Source organism: Ruditapes philippinarum, unplaced genomic scaffold, assembly GCF_026571515.1.
Source record: "Ruditapes philippinarum isolate M1 unplaced genomic scaffold, ASM2657151v2 ctg1516_1_1_1_1, whole genome shotgun sequence".
NCBI lineage: Eukaryota > Metazoa > Mollusca > Bivalvia > Venerida > Veneridae > Ruditapes > Ruditapes philippinarum.
This window is the reverse complement of record NW_026867184.1, coordinates 429459-450705: the sequence shown is the minus strand read 5'-3', so window position 1 is coordinate 450705 and position 21247 is coordinate 429459. Positions and strand designations below refer to the sequence as shown.

Genomic DNA, 21247 nt, shown 5'->3' with positions numbered 1-21247 from the left:
GTCACTACCATACTGACTATTCTATTAGCAGCCAAATTCTATGCTTTATTTTGCTTTGATAAAAATTAGTCTAATTCCTTTTTAGTTTTTCTTCCTGTTTCCTCATTATGAAATTCAAGAAATCAAAATTTCACAATCAATAATTTAAAGCAACTTGGTTGAAATAAATTGTTACAGCTGAAGAAATACAACAAATTTATGAAATTTCAATTCATGACTTTATTGAGAGTAATTTGTTATGACAACACACGATATATTTACAACAAACTGTCAATCATATCTTCAGAATAGCTATGAGAAAAAATGGTTATATAAAAGTACAACACATAACATAATGGTAATGTACTGTAAGAAATATGGTCCAAGAAAATGTGAGTGAAAGACTGATAGTTTATTATCATGACGATGTTGATGATATATTAAAGGGACATGCTTTCAATTAAGTCCCTTCCTATTTCTAAAGTCAAGTTTTAACACGTTTGAATCAGTAAATCAAACCAGTCCTCTTCACTTCCAACTAGAACTACTTTCACACACAGGGGCTAGTCACATAATCAAATATTTTACATAATCGGCATATATATGTATATTAAGATATCTTTGATAGTATATAGCCCATACAGAACATAAAAAGAAATTTGTTTCAATCACCTGTGTGTTCACAATTTTTTTGACTGACATTAAATAGTAATTTGTGAAATTGTGGGCAAACTCATTCACTTCAGACTTCTCCCTTTTACTTATTGCACTTGAGGCAATTACAGCACTGAAATATAATACATAACAATATCTTTCTTAAGGATACAACCTTAAAAGCATGCCCCCTTAAAAAAACTCCTTGAATAATTTTCAATGATTAATTATGGTGATAATGATACATGACCAACTTTGTCTTAGACAGTGAGTATATTTATTGTGCTTACGTATACGTTTTGTTTTTGTTTCTTTAATAAGAAATGAATGACTTATGGTACTAATGAAGTATGAAGAATTCTGTATACAGAACAACTTAAATTATCTACATGGAAATATACCTGTATAAAAATGCCCATTTAATTACATATTCCTACTTTTTTAATTGTTAACTGCAGCTTAACTGCAGCTTAAATTTCTTAATCATGTTTATAACAAGTTTGTTCATATGAATTTAATGTAACCTTCCTTTTAGTTTTTTTTAAACAGTGCTTAACTGTTTACTGCAAGTACCAACCCACAGAAATGTGAGACCCTTTAAAACATATGCCATCATCTTTGACACTCTAGCTGAACAATATTCATTCATTAAATGTAGAACACTAACTGTAAAATATGATGTATGTGAAAAATTGAAATGAACAGAGAAAATGAAACTATCTCTACTGTATGAAATGATTACATCAATGGCTGACAAACTGTAAAAGTTTATCAGAATGACCGATGGGTATCAAATACCAAAATGTTGTTTTAGCTTTATAAACTTTATGCATCTACAAGTATAACAGGAGAACTTGGCAGATAGAAATCATATAAGTACAATAAATGTATGACAAATAACAATTCAATATGACAACTTGACATGTTTTAAGTGCTATTGAATGAACTATATCTATAGATGTAAAGTGAGAACTTGACAATTGTTTTAAGTTCTGTTTAATGTGTTATATTTATATAGTTGCAAAATGAGAACAACATCGGATTTAGTGCCACATCTATAGATGTAAAATGAGCACTGGACACCTGTCAAAGTTCTATTTTACATGCCATATCTATCGGTGTAAAATAAGAACTTGACACTCACCTGAAGTTCTGTTTAATGTGCCACATCTATAGTAGAGCATGTTACCATGCAGAGCATTTATGAAATGTTTCAAGAGTAAATTACAAACTACAAAAGTCAACCTTTATACTTGTATCAATGTATTTCACCCAAAAAAAACAAAGTAAAGAGAAAATTACAATGGTATCAATATTGTTTAACACCTTTTTACCATTTCATTTTGATTTCAATTTGCGCACATCAAAATTTCCTTAATTCAAAATTACCTCTTTAATATTAAATATTTTAAATGTCTCTTTTAATCCTGTAGATTCAATTATTTTTTACTAAATTTAATTTCTTCAAGCAAAATGTGCAAATCTGTGGTTTTAAATGTCTCCAAAAATTAGATATCCTTTAATATTAGTGTCATGGGAGCATAAGAAACTATTAATTAATAGACATGTTACAAACATTCTGTTTTCTACATGAGAAACAAGTCAATGTTTTGTCTTTAAACATCACATGAAACTATTCGCTACTTCTCAAGTGAAAAATGCAAACTGTGTTGAAAGGTGAGTCAGAATGTTATTTCCATCTATTTGGTCTAGAATCATTGTATTTAGTTTAATTTGATACATGAATTTGAACAAAACAGTAAAAATGAACTAATTTTATGGACATAATTTTGGATTTACACAGTATCAGTTTTTTGGCAGAGAAGAAACAAAATGGTTTAAAGCAAATTTCTGATGCAGTATATACAAGGCTTTATATATAAAAATTTGACAACACATAAAAATGTATTATTGTGCATAAATCAGTCAGATAAACACTTTAAGAGGTAGTCATACAAAATAAACTTAATAAAAAGAGATCATTATGGCATACTTAACTTGAAGGAAAATTAAATAATTGGATCGCTGGTATGCATATCGGATCGCTTGTTTGCGTGAAAAAAAAAGTTTCATCTTACAATAGACTTACTCCGGAATTAAGTATATTTGGGTTTTTGCCAGCTAATAACATAAGTACAAACAAACTTTTACAGTAACAGCTTCGAAAATTAGCGAGACAAGTTGACTACTGGTAATCTATAGTGATGGGAAGTGCACCATGAAGCTATAACAGTAAAAGTTAGTTTGTACCTACCGATTAGCCGGGAAAACCCCACTATGCCAAATTCCAGATAACGTATACTATTTATTAACTTATTGTTATTAAAACACAAAAAGTTGTCAATGTTATGTTTTTCATATTCATCCTATTTTATTCATTCTTATTTAAACAAGCAAAAACAAACAAAGCTTTTCAAAAAATTTCAATAGTGGTGTTCTACCTGAGCAAGCAAAAATGTGTTCAAAAATTTGGATAGCTTCCATCTGACATCATTGTTAACAATATTATGTCAATAAATGTTTAATAGGACCTGAGATAGAACATTTAGATATTAACATTCATTTTATACTTACAAATGAAATACTGAGAAATATTAATGAAATAGAATGCGTAATTTTCATTTCTGTAAATATTTATTTTTCACTGCAGTGAAACATATTTTCCTTATTTTCACTAGTGTCTTGCCAAACTACTTTCTTCTAAATTCAGCTCCAATATACAAAATTTAAGGGGAACTCAATTTTTTTCTGTAAATACAGGATTTATTTTCATTTTGTGGTATCGCCACTCATGAAATATTTACTTTCATACCACTTGATGAAATAAATCTTGTATTCATAGAAAAGACTTCCTCTATATACTGAATTACCATTACTTTCAACCAATGACTAACAACTGCTATTTGATGAATGATAAGTATTGGTGGGTATACTAGATAAATGTCATGATTTCATCAAAAAGGAAATGGTGTATTATGGTCAAAGTCTGGATAATTGAATAAATATGCCAATTAACACTTAGCCTACTGACATAAACTGAACCTACACATGTGACCAGTACAGACAAAGATCCGTCCGCACTGATATTCAATCGGAAATTATTTTGAAAATTTCCATAAAACTGATGAATGTTTGTCCAGATTGAAAGACAGATAAGATCTTAAGGGGGGAAACAAAACAATTATCACTAATTCAGCAATGTAGTGTGAATTATAACTATAAATTTAACTTATAAACAATTCTATCAAACTAGTGTCAATTTCATTGAAAGGCTCTTATTTACAGATAGTGTAGAAAATCTTCAAAAAAAATCCTTTCATTGTTTTATCATTATAATACACAGAAATGAACAGCTCAAATAATAATAGAGAACACAGCAAAAATTCTTCATTCAAAATTAAAATATTTGGTAATGGTTAAAAAAAGACCAACCTCTACATGTTAACAAGAACATCCCCAAATTAGCAATCAGACAGCAATTATTCCCTTACTTTAGCACTTGTATAATATTATAAATTACCGTCCAGTATTTAATGTACATGCAGTAACAATACTGTGTCTTATATTCACTAACATTCAATATCGAACAATCACAAGACAAGTACCTACATATGACAGATTAACAAAATTGAGCAGCGCCATGACAAAACCAACAAGTAGAGAAACTGATAGCAGACAGCATGGATCCTGATCAGACTCGCGGATGTGCAGGCTGGTCTGGATCCATGCTGGTCGCAAACGCACTGGTTTTGTCATGGCGCGGCTCAAATATCATTTCATAACCAGACAAACTCTTGTGGTATCATAACAGTTCTCATTTTAATTTCTTCTTTTTGGTTGAGTTTGAAGGCATTAGAACACTAATTAAGTTTATATTGTGAACTTTTTAGCTTGACTAGTTGATTAAGACCCCCAGGTACCCCTCCATGCACAATTTTTAGGCATGAGCTGGCCTTGGAGTAGAACAGATATTTCATAGTCTAGATGACTAGCTTTCCCAAAAAGCAGAATTTAAACCCTCAACTGTGCTGGGCACGAGGTTTGGTCAATGACCATAACCACTCGGCCTCAGAGACCCCAGATTCCTTCTTGACAAGTTAAACCCATATTCTTCAAAAATTAAAGTACACTTTTTTATAATTCTAATAGCTATGAATAGAAATCATTGAGTTATAAATTAATTACACAAAAAAATCACACTTGTGCTATAGGTCAACAATTCTAGTGAAAAATAAAGCTTTAATTGAACTTATTTTGTTCAACAAATAGTCGTATCAAAAAACATTTACTCAGATCTATCCTCTTTTGTTCATATAAGACAAATATAAAAACTTATTCAAGACAGTATTTGCAATCACCATCAAGTTTAGTTTCAATCATCAAAACATTACTAATGTCAGCAAAAAATGAAAAATGTTCAATTAAATTTTAACTACCCTTTTAATATATTTGCTTATTACTTAACAATGTAAACATGAGCCCATATTCGTAATTCTTACGCAAAAAATATTTAACATACAACAGTTAAGGTGATGAGAAAAGGCATAAAAATCATATGTATCATTGCCTTATCATTCTATATAATCAATGTGCTAGCACTTTTTATCTTCAGACACTTCTAGCACATCAACACTATAAATGTCAATGTACAGTACTGTCATATTTTGTTACAAAACAATTATATTTTATAATATATTTTTACAAAATTTTAACGACTGATGCATACGGGTCCAAAAACTAGCTTGAAATTTTTTGAAAAAAGAGAAACAATAACAAGAACATATGCAATAAAAAAATCTAACATAAAAAGGCACAGTAACTTCATTTGGGATTATATTTCTTTTCATGTTAAGTCCCATACTTGCACTAAACAATATCTACCTTAACTTTAAACAAACAATTGAACACATTAACAACTACCCTAGTTCAAAATAATAATGAAACAAATAGCTACCATTTGAGCAGCGTCACGACAAAACCAACATAGTGCGTTTGCGACCAGCATGGATCCAGACCAGCCTGTGCATCCGCACAGTCTGATCAGGATCCATGCTGTTCGCTAACCAGACCTATTACAAGTAGAGAAACTGACAGCAAACAGCATGTATCCTGATCAGACTGCGCTGATGCGCAGGCTGGTCTGGATCCATCCTGGTTGCAAACGCACTATGTTGGTTTTGTCATTACACGGCTCATTTTACTTATGACAGACAGGCACAACAGGTCTCGCTAAAAAAAATGTTTTCATTCACACTCTCTTCCTTTTTTGTTTCCCTACCATACTGAGGCTTATAGTCAGAAAATCAGTTTCAAAAACTTTAACATTTGATTGGCTCATTTGAATTTTAAACTGACCAATGACAGAAGAGCTTTTATAGACTGGTTTTAAATTTTATCATTCTACAGAAATAGCAGTACACCTTTATCTCAAAATGACTGAAGAAAGCAATGTTTGATGTAAACAGGTAAAATATAATTTCCAATTTAATAAATTGGAAAAAATATAATGCAGGCTTAATGCAATAAAGACTGTTACAAATTTTTTTATAAATAATTCTATTCAAATAATTTAACTCTTTTGGCCAATACCTGGATATCATATCATTAATTACACTAAGTGTACCAATTATTTTGCCACTCCCTTTATATTGTCCCACATCTACATCTTAAATTGCATTTTTATATCAAATGCTTGTTAGAATGGTATTAAAAATAAGAACTTTCAATTTTCCCCTAAGTACAAGAACAAAACTTAGAGTAACTTCCCTTCAGTAATAAAGAGTTACTGGCCTTTTGAGGAAGCTTTGTCTTCTAGGTATTTCTTTTCCCTCTTAAACAAAACTAAAACAAAAATTTACTATGTTTCAGATATGATTTAATCTACGATGTTTAAGACCCTGAATTCACCTTTCCTAAGTATATACCCTGTTTCACTGAGGTTCCAATTTTACACCGGTGTATACACCGGTAATTTGTTCAGGCTTTTCATGTCTTCCTCAGAATCATTCTGAGCAATGAACAAAGCATGCCCATATCCACCAGCAACATTATGAACGTAAACACCATCTATCGTTTTCACTTCCTGTGGCACTGTTGATGATTTAGCTTTGTTTTCACCATAGCCCTGTAAGATAAATACGCTTTTAAGATCAACCTTCTAATATTTATATTTTCTTAATAAACAATTCCACATTTTCTATTTTATGCATTAAAAATTTAAAACACAAGGGCCATGATGGCCCTTAATCGCTCACCAGGGGATATGGACTACATGGACAAGATTTAATTATCTGAACATTCCTAAGATTCATGCCAAATACCTAAGCTCTAACCTTTACAGTTTCAAAAGAGGTGACTCTTTAAGATTTCACTATATACATATAAGGAAAACCCATGACGCCTTTAGTCGGGCAAATTTTTAACCACTGGGCTAATTATTAAACAAGCTTGGTAGGGGTCCACTACATGATGTTACATGCCAATTATCTAAGCTCTAGCATTTACAGTTTCAAAGGAGATGATTTTTTGGAATGACTTTAAAAGAAGGATCACATAAGGATCATGCCCAGCTTTGTATTTGAACAGTCCATTCCAAATTAAACAACTTTCAAAATCAAAATACAAATACTGAACAACCAACAGAATAGAACCTGGTCAGACTGCACTGATGTACAGATTGGTTGTACTGTATGTCTAACTACATTTAAGTATTAACCAAACATTTATATGACAACCCACACTTACCAGTTCCCCATAGGTAGGACTAGCTCCCCAACTCACTACACTATTATCTGCTGCTATAACAATGCTCTTGTAACTGCAAATAAAGTGTTATAATACTCATTTAAATTAAGTTACAAAATTATAATGAAATGTCAACAAGAGCCACTTCAAAGTGGGGACCATACTTGATTTTTCTTATTTCGAAAGTTTTTGCAACTTATATTCATCACTTTCGAGTCCGCTTAGTACTGGTGTCATACAAAGAAACATGATCGTAAACCGATTAGGGCTCCATCTCATGATCCCTGGGTTGAGAGGCAGACACCTTAACCACTAGGCCACCACTCCCCTTTCAAAAGTCAAACATATCATAGGGAATATTTTAGTAAAAACATCATTTCATGTACAAAACATAATTAAAATTTTAATTATTTCATGTTGATAGTCAAGGTCACTTACAATTCAAGGTCATACTTACATTATTCAACATGTCTGTGTTGTCATAGATGCTGTTTTGTCCCAGGATGAATCAAATCTATCCATTATCATTAATATTAATTAATAACAGTTATGACAATTGAAGCTAAATTCAATAATTTGACCTTGTCAATAAAGGTTATATTTGAATTGTCTCGGACAGTTTTGTTGAATGTGTTCTTTTTGTCCAAGTATAAATCAAACCCGTAAGTATATAACAAAGTTAAGACATGTTATAACCAGACCGTGTCAGTCAAGGTCATTCAAAGGTCACGGTTATATTTGAATCAGTTGTCCAGGTTTTTTCAAATTTATATAACTTGACCGTGACAGGCAATGCCATTTAAAGGTCAAGGTCATGTTTGAATTATTCAATATTCCAATATTCTCAAGAGTTCTTTGTCCATGTATATATCAAATTGGTAAATAAATAACACTTACGGAATCTTAGTTAAATCTTGACGTTCATGATCATTTATAGGTCAAGGTTATATTTGAATTACTCAACCTGTAAGTTTTGTTTTTTTGTCTAAGTATAAATCCAAACCATAAATCAATGACAAAGTAATGGCCAACTGAAGCAAAATTCACTATTTTAACCTTCAGTGCCAAGGTCAAGTTAAGATAAATCTACTTTAATGTCTTGTCCAAAGGATTGTTGTAACCAATATAAAGGCAATTCATTCATTACTTACCAAAATATAGCCAATTAAATCAAGAATAACAAAATTTCCATGCAAAAAATCAATTAAATCCAAGACAGAATTGAAGTCAAACACCAATGCTTTCACAAACATAATTACTTGTCTATATAATAGGACGAAAACTTCATTAGTAAACTGTATAATGAAAAGCGTATTGTAAAAATTTAATGAAAATAGCAATCATACCAGCATCCAATACTACGTACACGCCATCCACTGAGGTCCTGCACTAGTTTTGGGTACATGTTGGCCTCTCCTGTAAGTTTAGTCATTCCCCAGAGGTATAATGCACCTGTAATACATTTAATCATTATATCTTTAATGATGATTAAATATTTTAAAACTCACTGTACCCACACTACAATCTTTCAGCTTACTGCTGTCAATGTAAGCGATTTTCCTGCTTATATAACAGACTCAGATAAAAGGCCTTTTCCAATTGAAATTTTCTTCTCAATCATGCAGTTTTCCCAAAAATCTGAACTTGAACCTGCTTTTTTACTTTCCAAATAAGCAATTTTAGAGATAATTTTTCCCAAAATCAGGAGACTTAGGCCTTTTCCCAATTACTGGAAAAACACTGAATGTATTAACACTACAATCACAATGATTTTGTGCATGCACCATTTTGTTTTTAAGGCAATTTTGTACCATATTTCATTTTTAAGGCAATTTTCTACCATATTTCATACAAGCATTTTGGAAGCATTTTTTAAAAAAATTAAAACTGTTTGCAGCAGATATATAGTTTATACACTTTGTCACTCACTAACACACCACTCACTTCACTGACAATATATGTGTGCACCAATCACTGTACTTTCACACCACACACTGAACTAGCACACCTTTCACTCACTACACCCCTACATTAAATAGTAATATTCATATGATTATTTAGTCACTAAAGTGGTGCGAATGTTTATGGAACACATTTTTATCAATTCTCTCACAAAACCAAATATACACACACACACACACACATGTCACTTGCCATACCTTCACTTAATTTATAGTACTTGAATCACAATGCACATATCCACAATACAAACCCATCACTTACCATATTCATTAAGACCCAATGTAAATGTTGAGCCAGCTGCTATTTTCGTTGCTCCCTTATTTGGCCCCTCAAACAGTTTGAGGAGGCGAGGCACCATTTCGTCCTTGTTATCAGCATGTCCTAGACGACCATAACCACCGAAACCCCAGGTAAATAGACGTTTCTTGGAGTCTAGTATTACCTGGAAAATAAATAAAGGATATTGAATGAGTGAAGGTTCAATACATAATACTTAAATGTATTGAACAAGTGGAATAAAATCATATTAGGCGTTCTTCTGGCTAGCATTCTATGGACCTTTCCGGTTTTTCGTAGCGGAACATTTAGCCACACCTTTTCCATTCATTGCTAGGTCAAGTTCTCACAAACAGTATCACAAACATAACCATGTGTTCTTTGTGCAAACCAGGTCAACCAGTGACTATGTATTAACTCAGTGTAGCAATTGGACAACAAGTTAGCCAATTTACATAAAACTGTGAACACTGGAAACAAGTTCAATAAATTTCGTAATGAAGCTACATAAATATGATATTCTATTTATCATTTACCCAAAATAAGAAGTGTTTACAGTGAAAAAGAATCACCTTTTCATTGACCCACATGTAGTTTAAAGCTAACAATTAGAGCATCTTAATGCTATGTTTGTTTAAAGCAAATGATGTCACATCAAAATATATGTGTGGCTGTGCAATATCGATCTTACAAAGTTGCAAAATCTTACAAAGTTGCAAAAAGAGATACAGGTATGCGATAAGATTATCAATATTTAATACAAGTGTGTTAATAGACAAATATAATTTACCACTGAAGGAAAGGTCTTCATTGTGCAGTGAAAATCAACTTATCTGTACCATACTTTAGTGCGAATTTTCAAGATATTCTTTCTTGATATAAAAATATTTTTTACACTATCAAAGTCTGGTCATAAACAACAGCTTTGACTGTACAAGCCAAGGATATATTGCACACTTGTACAGGGCTATTCTTTACAAAGAAAGCTATGTTAAATCACATACTGAATGATTTGTGCCGCATGCTATATCTCGCACTTCAACATCATGTATAGGTGAAATCCTGCCATCTCGAGCCTTTTCTATCCACACCTGCACTTTACGAGGTGACATCTCATTTCTGTATGCCAGTTTGTTACCACTAACAAAGTATTTACCATCAGTGTTATGACCTTTAAATATACAGACATATTATTAATAATGCGAGTCATAACCACAAATAGGGCTGGGGCGAGTATCCGAGTACTCGGATAATCACGAATCAAAGTGAAAAATCGAGTTTGAATATTCGTAAGCCCAGAGATCGTGGATCACGATCTTATTTGTTTATATACATTCACTATTTCTCACTCACTAAAAGTCGTGAAAAATACGATTTGAGTACAAATTATGGGAAGTTTACCTAAATACAATTTGCTGGTTAAAGACCATGTACCATGATGCCGAGCTAGGAAGTAATTGGTTTCAAAATACAAAACAAAAATACTTATGATCCAAAGAATAAAAACATAAACCTGGTTGCATATATGTTTAATGTTTAGTATTGTTTTTTAAATAAACATGTTTTTAGAACAAATGTACATGTTTTTATGGGTGTCTTGATAACAAAAGATTTGTGGTTCGATTTGTGAATCGTAAGTGCTAAATCGTGGATCGGATCGGATCGTCACTTATCCGACGATCCACACCCCTAACCACAAAATATATTAAACTGAACAAATAATAAACTCTAGAACAAATAAGTTTAGGCATAATCAGTTTCAATCTTAATTAAACTCCCACTACATTTCCCCAACCATGTTGCATATGCAATGGTTCCAAAGGAATTAAAAATTGTTTATTTCCAGACTGAGCTTACTGAGTGAGCATGACAAGACTTTCTATATTTTCAGTTTCAAAGTTTTATACTTGTATCAAAGATGGGATAAGACAGAGTGATTTATACAAAGCTGTCCCTTCAAGAGGTGGGATATTTCAACCTGTATCACTTTTCTATTATCATAAATTGACAGATAAAGACCTTAATTTTAAACATCCAACCCACAATCTAAATTACAATTTTTGGCAAAACACAGTCACAATTTCACAATTCCCGAGCTCCCTAGGACATGGATCATGTTTCCAAATACTTAAAAGGTGGTGCTGAATTTTGAATTTAAAATCAATCTCTCTTTCACTTAAAAGTCTTAATTCTCTAAAACAAATTGTGTTAAAAGGTAACACAGTCAAACCTGTGAACAAAGGTCACCCAAAGAGACCAAACATGACCATTATAGACAAGGGGTCTTTATTTGGAGGTTTCTTTTGTTCTATTAAAGCAATGAAGGGTTGTTGAAGAGGTGCCTCTATATTTGCAGGGTAATCTTAATTCTGAGGTGGTCTTAAATGCAGGTTTAACTGTACACAACAAGAGACAAGGCTATCGTATATTTACCTAACTGGCCATACTCAGGGCACCCAAATGAGTAAAGGTTACCGCGGATATCTGCTATCATACTAAACTCTGCACCACACGCTAGTTTTCTGATTGGTGGAGGAACCTTTTATAGTTTGATCTCTTTGAGCGTGGCTAACATTGTTAGGTGTTCTGGTTTTGCCCAGACCGAGCTGAGAACCACTTTTATTGTTCTCCTGCTGCAAAAAACAAACCATAACAACCGCTTGTCATGAAAAGAAAACAAGGAAATGCATCTCTTATAACATTGTCATGGGATGATATACCGCATATATTTGAAAAAGAATTTGTAGCAAATTTGAATGTATTCTAACTGGAATATACCATTTAATATACGACATTTAACAATTGCTGTAAAACAAGAATAAAATGTTCTGGAAAACAAAACATTCTGCTAATATAGTAGGTAAGATGATGATTTCATGAACACCTCACTTGCTTTCAATTAAATATTAATTAATATTCTGACAAAATTCTTTCAATCTAGGTATCCTGTTGTCAAAATATGAACAATAATTTTACAATCAAGAAACAACAAATATATAGCTTAATACACTTTCCTGGTCTTTTGCTCTAGGTTGGTAAAATCTAGAATTTTTTTTTTTTAATTTCACAGGTTTTTTTTTTTCAAAAAAAGGGAAGAAATATAAATTAATTGAAGAGAGGTATGGGGCCTTATTTTATACCCTTTAAAAAAAGTGACTCCTTTATATACCCAGAGTTAGTAGCCCCAGGATATGTTTTATTAAATATGAAAGAAATTCCATGTATTAGGAATATTGTAAAAAGCATTACAAAACAACATAAAGGGAGATAATTCAACCAAAGGGCCATGATGGCCCTGAAATCACTCACCTGTGTATAGGCCCCTGGGCCAATGCCAATTTTAAACCAGGGACTTTTATTTGAACAAACTTGGTAGACAGCCATTAGAAGATGTTTCATGATAAATATCTAAGCTCTAACTCTTTGGGGTTTTTAAAAGAAGATTTTTTTAAGTGTTTACTATATAGCCCTGAAATCACTCACCTGTATATAGGCCCCTGGGCCAATGCCAATTTTAAACCAGGGACTTTTATTTGAACAAACTTGGTAGACAGCCATTAGAAGATGTTTCATGATAAATATCTAAGCTCTACCTCTTTGGGGTTTTTAAAAAAGAAGATTTTTTTAAGTGTTTACTATATAACGCCCCTGAAATCACTCACGCTGTATATATAGGCCCCTGGGCCAATGCCAATTTTAAACCAGGGACTTTTATTTGAACAAACTTGGTAGACAGCCATTAGAAGATGTTTCATGATAAATATCTAAGCTTTAACTCTTTGGGGTTTTTAAAAGAAGATTTTTTTAAAGTGTTTACTATATACATATAGGAAAAAACAATGACCCCCCCCGAGGGGCCAATTTTGACCCCAAGGGCTTTTATTTGAACAAACTTGGTAGACATTCACTAGAAGATGTTTCATGCTTAATATCTAAGCTCTAGCTATTTGGGGGTTTTAAAAGGAGATTTTTTAAGGTTTTAATATATACAAATAAGGAAAATCAATGACCCCCGGGGCTGGGCCAATTTTAACCCCAGGGCATTTATTTGAACAAACTTGGTAGACACCCACTAGAAGATGTTTCATGCTTAATATTTAAGCTCTAGCTATTTGGGGTTTTTAAAAGAAGATTTTTAAGTTTTTACTATATACAAATAAGGAAAATCAATGACCCCTCGGAGTGGGGCCAATTTTGACCCCAGGGCATTTATTTGTTCAAACTTGGTAGACACTGACTAGTTAATGTTTCATGCCAAATATTTAAGCTCTAGCTCATGCCGTTTTCTAAAAGAAAATATTTTAAGTTTTTACTATATGCAAATAAGGAAAATCAATGACCCCCGGGGCGGGGCCAATTTTGACCCTAGGGCATTTATTTGAACAAACTTAGACACCTACTACAAGATGTTTCATGCTTAATATTTAAGCTCTAGCTATTTGGGTTTTTTAAAAGATGATTTTTTAAGTTTTTACTATATACAAGTAAGGAAAATCAATGACCCCCGGGGGCGGGGCCAATTTTGACCCCAAGGCTTTTATTGGAACAAACTTGGTAGACAATGACTAGGTGATGTTTCATGCGAAATATTTTTGCTCTAGCTCTTGCGGTTTTCTAAAAGAAGATATTTTAAGTTTTTTCTTTCGGTTGCCATGGCAACCAGAGTTCTGCTTGGAATTAAATTCTTTGAACAATTTTTAAAGTTGACTACCAAAGGAACATTCCTGTGAAGTTTGGATGAAATTGGCTAAGTGGTTTATGAGGAGATGTTGTTTAAAGTAAAAGTTTACGGACAGCCGGACGCCGGACAAAAAGCGATCACAAAAGCTCACCATGTCACTTTGTGACAGGTGAGCTAAAAATCAAGCATGGTACAATGTAGCATTATGGATCTTGAACACTGAATTTTCTTTGCTTGTCTCCATTACTATGTAATGTTTTAACCAAATTCATTTTCAATATTTTCCAAGAAATACTCTGGACAAGCATAAAGTATTATTAAGAAGAATGTTCTAAAACTAAGAAACGAAGAGTTATGGTTCTTTAACACTGCACTCCCTCTCACTGGTTTATGTGAAATGTTTGCTGCCAGGACATACCTGTAAGAAAGGTGGAACAGCTTTTGTCAGTAAATACGTAAGAAACAGATTGCTACCCGTACATGTACCTACCTGTAAGAAATAGTGAATGGTTGCGTCCACATGCAGCATCTACTATATTATATCCAGACAGGCAGTCTACAATAGTTGGCTTGTCTACGCGGTTCAAATTTCCAACACCCAATTGTCCTTTTTCATTTCTCCCTGAAATATAACACCAGATCATTGCAGTCACACACGAGGTAGTCAATCAAGAAATCAGATTTAGAAATTACATAAACTCTGCTTTTTATGCCCCCCCCCCCCCCCCCCCCCCCCCACCCTCCCGTCTCCTCTCCCTCCCCCCCCCCCCCCCCTCCCCCCCCCCGTCCTCCCCCCCTCCCCTCCCCCTCCCTCTCCTCCCTCTCTCTCCTCCCCCCCCCCCCCCCCCCCTCCCCCTCTCCTCTCCCCCCCCCCCCAAACCCCCCGACCCCCCCCCCCCCGCCCCCCCCCCCCCCGCCCCCCCCCCCCCCCTCCCCCCCCCCCCCCCCCCCCCCCCCCCCCCCCCCCCCGAAAAAAACACATTTTTTGTGCATTTTGGTGTACAATTATGTAAAATTACCCTCAATATTAATTTTAATGAGTTATGAACTTAAGATGCAAACATAAATACATTGTAAATTTTGAGTTCCAAATATTTGAGAATTGTAAGTATATTTTTTTCTCGCATGAGTACAAATAACTTGAGACATTGTCTGTTTTTTTTTCTTTTTTCAAATGGACTATTCCAAACTGACGGGAGGGCCAATCCATTACACAAATATGGCAGATTACATTTAAAAGTAAAAACCATTGTAGCAAAATAGTAATTGAAAGGGAAATGAAAATTATATCCACTATAAACACATGAATATAATTTATGAACAGGGAAATGAAACATATTACAGACAAGGAGATTAAATATATCACATTTAAAAAGTTTTTTGAAAACATAAATAATCTTTAGAAAAAAAAACTTCCCAAACCAAACTTAAGTTACTTTATGTTTTATAGCAACAGCCATATATTCCAGATTACAGCCCTATAATTCCTGGTGAAAAAGTTTAAATACCTACAGATTACTGATTAAATACCTACTGCATACTTTTTTTGATGATCAAGTGGGAGATTTTACTTCAAAAAGAGGGAGATTTTAGAATTTGCAATAAACAAAGAAGGAAGTTCTGACATCAAAAATAGGGAGATTAATTTGTAAAAATACCCCTTATTTTAAGAAAAATCTTTGAAAATATAGCTGCCAAAAGTGGGAGTCTCCTACTAAAAGTGGAAGAGTTCACATGTATGCTACTGTCAATACCTTTTGATTATTTAAATATATTCAATACATATTTTCAAATAAAAATGACCATGATTTTTATATTGTTCTTTTCTTTTAAAGCCATACACATAATGTGAAGGTCATATGACTACATTTCAGTTTTCTGGCGAAATAAGAACTAATATGCCACTTCATGCATTATTTTGTTCCAGAGCAGATATTGTAGTAGAATCACCAAACAGGGTTGTCATTAACATTTTTTGCAGAAGGTTTGTTTTGAAATTGAGGCGGTCATTTCTGTGTTTATCATGCATAACAAAGAGTGTTTTCTTAATTTTGAGGCGGCCCATAATGCATTTGAGACAGGCATTTTGGCCTCCTGCCGCCTCTTAATGACAACCCTGCCAAACTTCTTTAGGCCAGCTAGATAGTGTAGTTATATCAGCAACTAGCTAGTATATGAATATACATATTGAGCATGCTCAGTAACATTTCTAGTCAGCATCTCAGTGTTAATGATTTCAGGAAAATAAATTTACATCCTGTAGAGTATACACATGTTGTGTTATATCACTATTTTGTGAAGTCTACTTGAAAATAGTATAACTCCCAACAACAAGTTACAAAACAGCAACCCCATCTGATGATGAAAATCTATTCACTATCTCTGAAAATAAACTGCTAAATTAACAAACTTTTCCTACAAAAAAAAAACACACACAAAAAAAAAACCACACACACACAAAAAAACAACACAATAATATTTCAAAAAGATTACCAAATGCATAAACTTTGCCTTCAGTGTCAATCAGGAAGGAATGAGTACTGCAACACCCAGAGACAATGGTACGGATTTTCACATCTGAGAAATCGGCAATACGGTGAGGTCTCCATAAATTTGGGCCACCTTTGTTCTTAGCTACAAAATGCAATCATAAATTGTTCTCTACATAAATATCATAATATACAGATAACTATTTCAAATTTGTAAAAATAAGGGTGCGTATAAGGCCCACTTTTTAACATGGCAACTTTCCAGCTTTAATGGTACAGACAGACAACAGGTGGGTCTTAATGCAATTTTTCAGTACAAAAAGCCACCTGGCAGTCTAAGTGCATAAGTGCCTCAGTATTCTAGAACTTACTTTTTGTGAATCATGCCAAACTAGATGAAAAATCAAATGTACTACTTACATGATTATGTATTTCAAGACTAGAAATGTGTCATCATGCCACGGATGCCCCCGCATGCAGCCAAAATTTCAGATGGTGCATTAATTATTTTTTTCATTTTAAGTTCAAAGCCCTTAAAACTTTAAAATGTTAACACAAACCATTTTCATACAATGTTCAAGACACTGAAATTATTCAGTTTTAACCTTTTAAAAATAACATATTTCATATTTGTAGCCAAAATAATGGCTAAAAGTATGAGTGCTGAAACTGAAAGTACAAAATTTTTCCAACATTCAGGAAAGATAAGTTGAACCACAACCAAATTCATACTTAAACTGCTTATTCCTAAGATGTATCTATATTATTTTTTCAAAGTGAAAGGGACATAACTCTGCAAAAAAAAATCATCAAAACCATGACCAAATTTCAACTTGACCTGCCCATTCCTTTGACATATCCATATGTCAAATTTAAGTTGAATATGTAACACTGTTGGGTAGATAATGAACAGAAACTGTAAATTTCATATTATTTTCAAAGTGAAAGGGGCATAACTCTGCCAAAAATCATTGAACCATGACCAAATTCCAACTTGGCCTGGGCATTCCAAAAACATATCCATATGTCAAATTTGAGTTGAATGTGTTGTACTGTTGGGGGAGATAATAAACGGAAACTGAAAATTTCATATTACTTTCAAAGTGAAAGGGGGCATAACTCTGCCAAAAATCATTGAACCATGACCAAATTTGAACATGACTGCGCATTCTTTTGACGCATCCATATGTCAAGTTTGAGTTGAATGTGTTGTACCGTTGGGAGATAATGAACGGAAACTGAAAATTTCACATTATTTTCAAGTAAAAGGGGCATAACTCTGCCAAAAATCATCGAACCATGACCTAATTCGAACTTGGCCTGTATTTTCTAATGACATATCCATATGTCAAGTTTGAGTTGAATGTGTTGTACCGTTGGGGAGAAAATAAAAACGGAAACTGAAAATTTCACATTATTTTTCAAAGTAAAAGGGGCATAACTCTGCCAAAAATCATTCGAACCATGACCAAATTCGAACTTGACCTGTATTTTGTCATGACATATCCATATGTCAAGTTTGAGTTGAATGTGTTGTACCGTTGGGGAGATAATGAACGGAAACTGAAAATTCTCATTATTTTCAAAGTAAAAGGGGCATAACTCTGCCAAAAATCATCGAACCATGACCAAATTCGAACTTGGCCTGTATTTTCTAATGACATATCCATATGTCAAGTTTGAGTTGAATGTGTTGTACCGTTGGGGAGATAATAAACGGAAACTGAAAATTTCATATTATTTTCAAAGTAAAAGGGCATAACTCTGCCAAAAAATCATCGAACCATGACCAAATTCGAACTTGACCTGTATTTTTGTCATGGCATATCCATATGTCAAGTTTGAGTTGAATGTGTTGTACTGTTGGGAGATAATGACGGAAACTGAAATTTTCATATTATTTTTCAAAGTAAAAGGGGCATAACTCTGTCAAAAATCATCGAACCATGACCAAATTCGAACTTGACCTGTATTTTGTCATGACATATTCATATGTCAAATTTGAGTTGAAATGTGTGCAACCGTTCTTAAGATAATGAACGGAAACTGATGATGACGGAATGACAGAATGACGGAAGGACGGAATGACGGAACAGGGTAACACTATATGCCCCGGCCATTACATGGCGGGGGCATAATAAAAGAATTATATTTCAACTTAAAAAGTCACATTCAAATATTGTAATTCCCAGTTCAAAGTCATAGTGTATTGACTTAAGTTACAATGCTATCAAGTTAATATTCTAAAATCAATCCTTTCATTTGTAACTAAGGGCTGTAACAAGCCAGCCCTATAACATTTGCATCAAAAATCAAAATTTCATGAAAATAAATTTCATGCAAAATATTATCATACCCTCTTTTGGCACTTGTTTTCTTCCAATCAAATCCCAATTAGTTCCACCAGAAATAAGTACTTCTCCACTTAACATCGGTGCTTCAAGGGTCTGTAAATATAAACAAGTTAAAAAAACTTATTTAAAATTGGTATGTAAATATATACATGTACAAGGTATATGACTTTTATATATTTTAAATATCAATTTTAACACAGCTGCAGATAATTATTAAAGGATTTCTAGTGTAAAGTCTGTAAAAAAAAAAGTTACGGTTAGCAGTGAATAAATTCAATAATGAGGATTGGTTGGTTTACCAGGAACAAACTTTTTTTAGCCCTATGACAGAATCATGGTCACGTTTTAACAACACGCACAGGTGAAAGTGATTTTAAATGAAACTTTTTGTACCTACTGCCGAAGTGACACTTAGATTTTGTCTTGTTCACACATCTGCATGATTTGATATAAATGCAAATAACATTCCAGCGGATTAATGAAAAATACTGGAACTACTCATATACCAGTAAAATTGATAATCAAGTCAAAACTTATAATAACCATTAGCAATATCCGGTTATAGGCCCCCTGGGCAGATTAGTTCACCCAAAAATCATGATCTTACAGATGTTTTTTTTTTCCTTAAATTTTCTTTGGTTCAGGTTAGTCAGAAGAAAGGGCAGTTATCATTATGCGATTGATTTCCCTTTAAAGCATGTCAGTGCATAAATTCATTCAGTCAGTTATTTTATATGGAATGAACGAATCGATATAGTGATTTTAACGGTCTAAATGTATGAGTTCATTCCGTAGTTAAATCCCATATGTAGCCCTTGCTAGATGATTCAATCATCTATATGATTGATAAAAAACTCAATTCTTTCATGATTCACTACGCACACACATGGTAAGTAAATCATGGAGCTAATTATAGATGGAGAAGAAACTGTGACGTCACACAGTTAAAATAAGAATCGGCGGAATTGTGTTCACATAAGTTTTCATATGTCGAAGAATTTTCCAAGATTCGATGCATCTTGGGTAAAAGTAGCCAAAATACCGCCATATTGAATTTCCGGAGACACACAGACAAAAAAATCGAAACATTTTCTACTTATATAAGAAGCAATAGTTATTTATGGTAAAAAGGTACAATACACACTTTTCCCACAAACATTTCTCCGATGAAAATCTATGTTGACTATGTTAACAATAATTCACGGATATCGCCGAAGTTTAACAAGAGAGCGACAATCTGCGAATAGCGGGAAAACCTGATTATCATCGAAGCGCGCAAAGGATTGTGGGTCTGAATCAGACTATCATCTATTTTCGGAGCTTCCTATCCGTTGTATATAAGTCTGTAAATATGTTGAATATTTTAACGCATTTGAGTGTGAAATATTCTAAGCGCCTAAATGATCCAGATGAGTGAGGCTGACCACAAGTCTAAGCGCCTAAATGATCCGGATGATGGCTGTCTTAAAAAAAAAGATAGAATTTATTGCCACAGGGGGCAGATAACCAGATATCGCCTAGCCATTTTATACTCTGCTATATGTCCCTAATCAAAAACAATATCTTGATCTCATTACACCGACTTGTAGTATTAGATTTGGTGTGGTATCATAGAAAGTTGATGTCAATGGCAAAAAAATGAAAATTTTAATAAATAATTTAGATCAAAAATCGAAAATGTGTAAACATACGTTCAATAGTTACAATGAACATGCCCAAAATTACATAAACAAAAACGCACGATATCGTAAGCAATTTCCGGTTCATCGATTGATGCAGCCCCATTTCCATTGTTTAGCTCGGTCTCGGGTTCTGACTCAGATTCCGAAAATTCATCCTTCTTTTTCTTCTGCTTTTTCGCTCTGGGCTTCTTGACAGTGTCGTTTTCAGGATCTCGCTTCTTTGGTGGCATAATTCCAAATGGGTTATTAAATGATCTTTAAGAAAGTTTCTGTTTATTTAGCTCGAAAGACAATGCCGCCAAACTTTTCGTGTGTTTTGCTTTTTTGTGCCGAAGTCGCGAATTCTACCGGTAAAATCGCGCGAGATTTTGCTGAATATGTAACAAAAAGGCACGTGTCTTTTTCGCGAGAAGGAATATTTGTTGG

At 33.5% G+C, this 21247-nt stretch overlaps 1 protein-coding gene across 1 annotated transcript; it reads right to left on the bottom strand.

The window, feature by feature from the left end:
• Window positions 1-204: 204 nt before the first annotated feature.
• Window positions 205-21180, bottom strand: LOC132735182 (protein RCC2-like). The gene is made up of 11 exons (XM_060722107.1): window positions 20881-21180; window positions 19142-19232; window positions 16790-16930; window positions 14787-14918; window positions 12406-12443; window positions 12049-12154; window positions 10620-10786; window positions 9601-9781; window positions 8724-8829; window positions 7378-7450; window positions 205-6757 (listed from the first exon to the last, which is right to left on the bottom strand). Exons 1-11 carry the CDS (start codon window positions 21049-21051, stop codon window positions 6581-6583), a joined length of 1383 nt encoding a protein of 460 aa, XP_060578090.1. The 5' UTR covers window positions 21052-21180; the 3' UTR covers window positions 205-6580.
• Window positions 21181-21247: the final 67 nt, after the last annotated feature.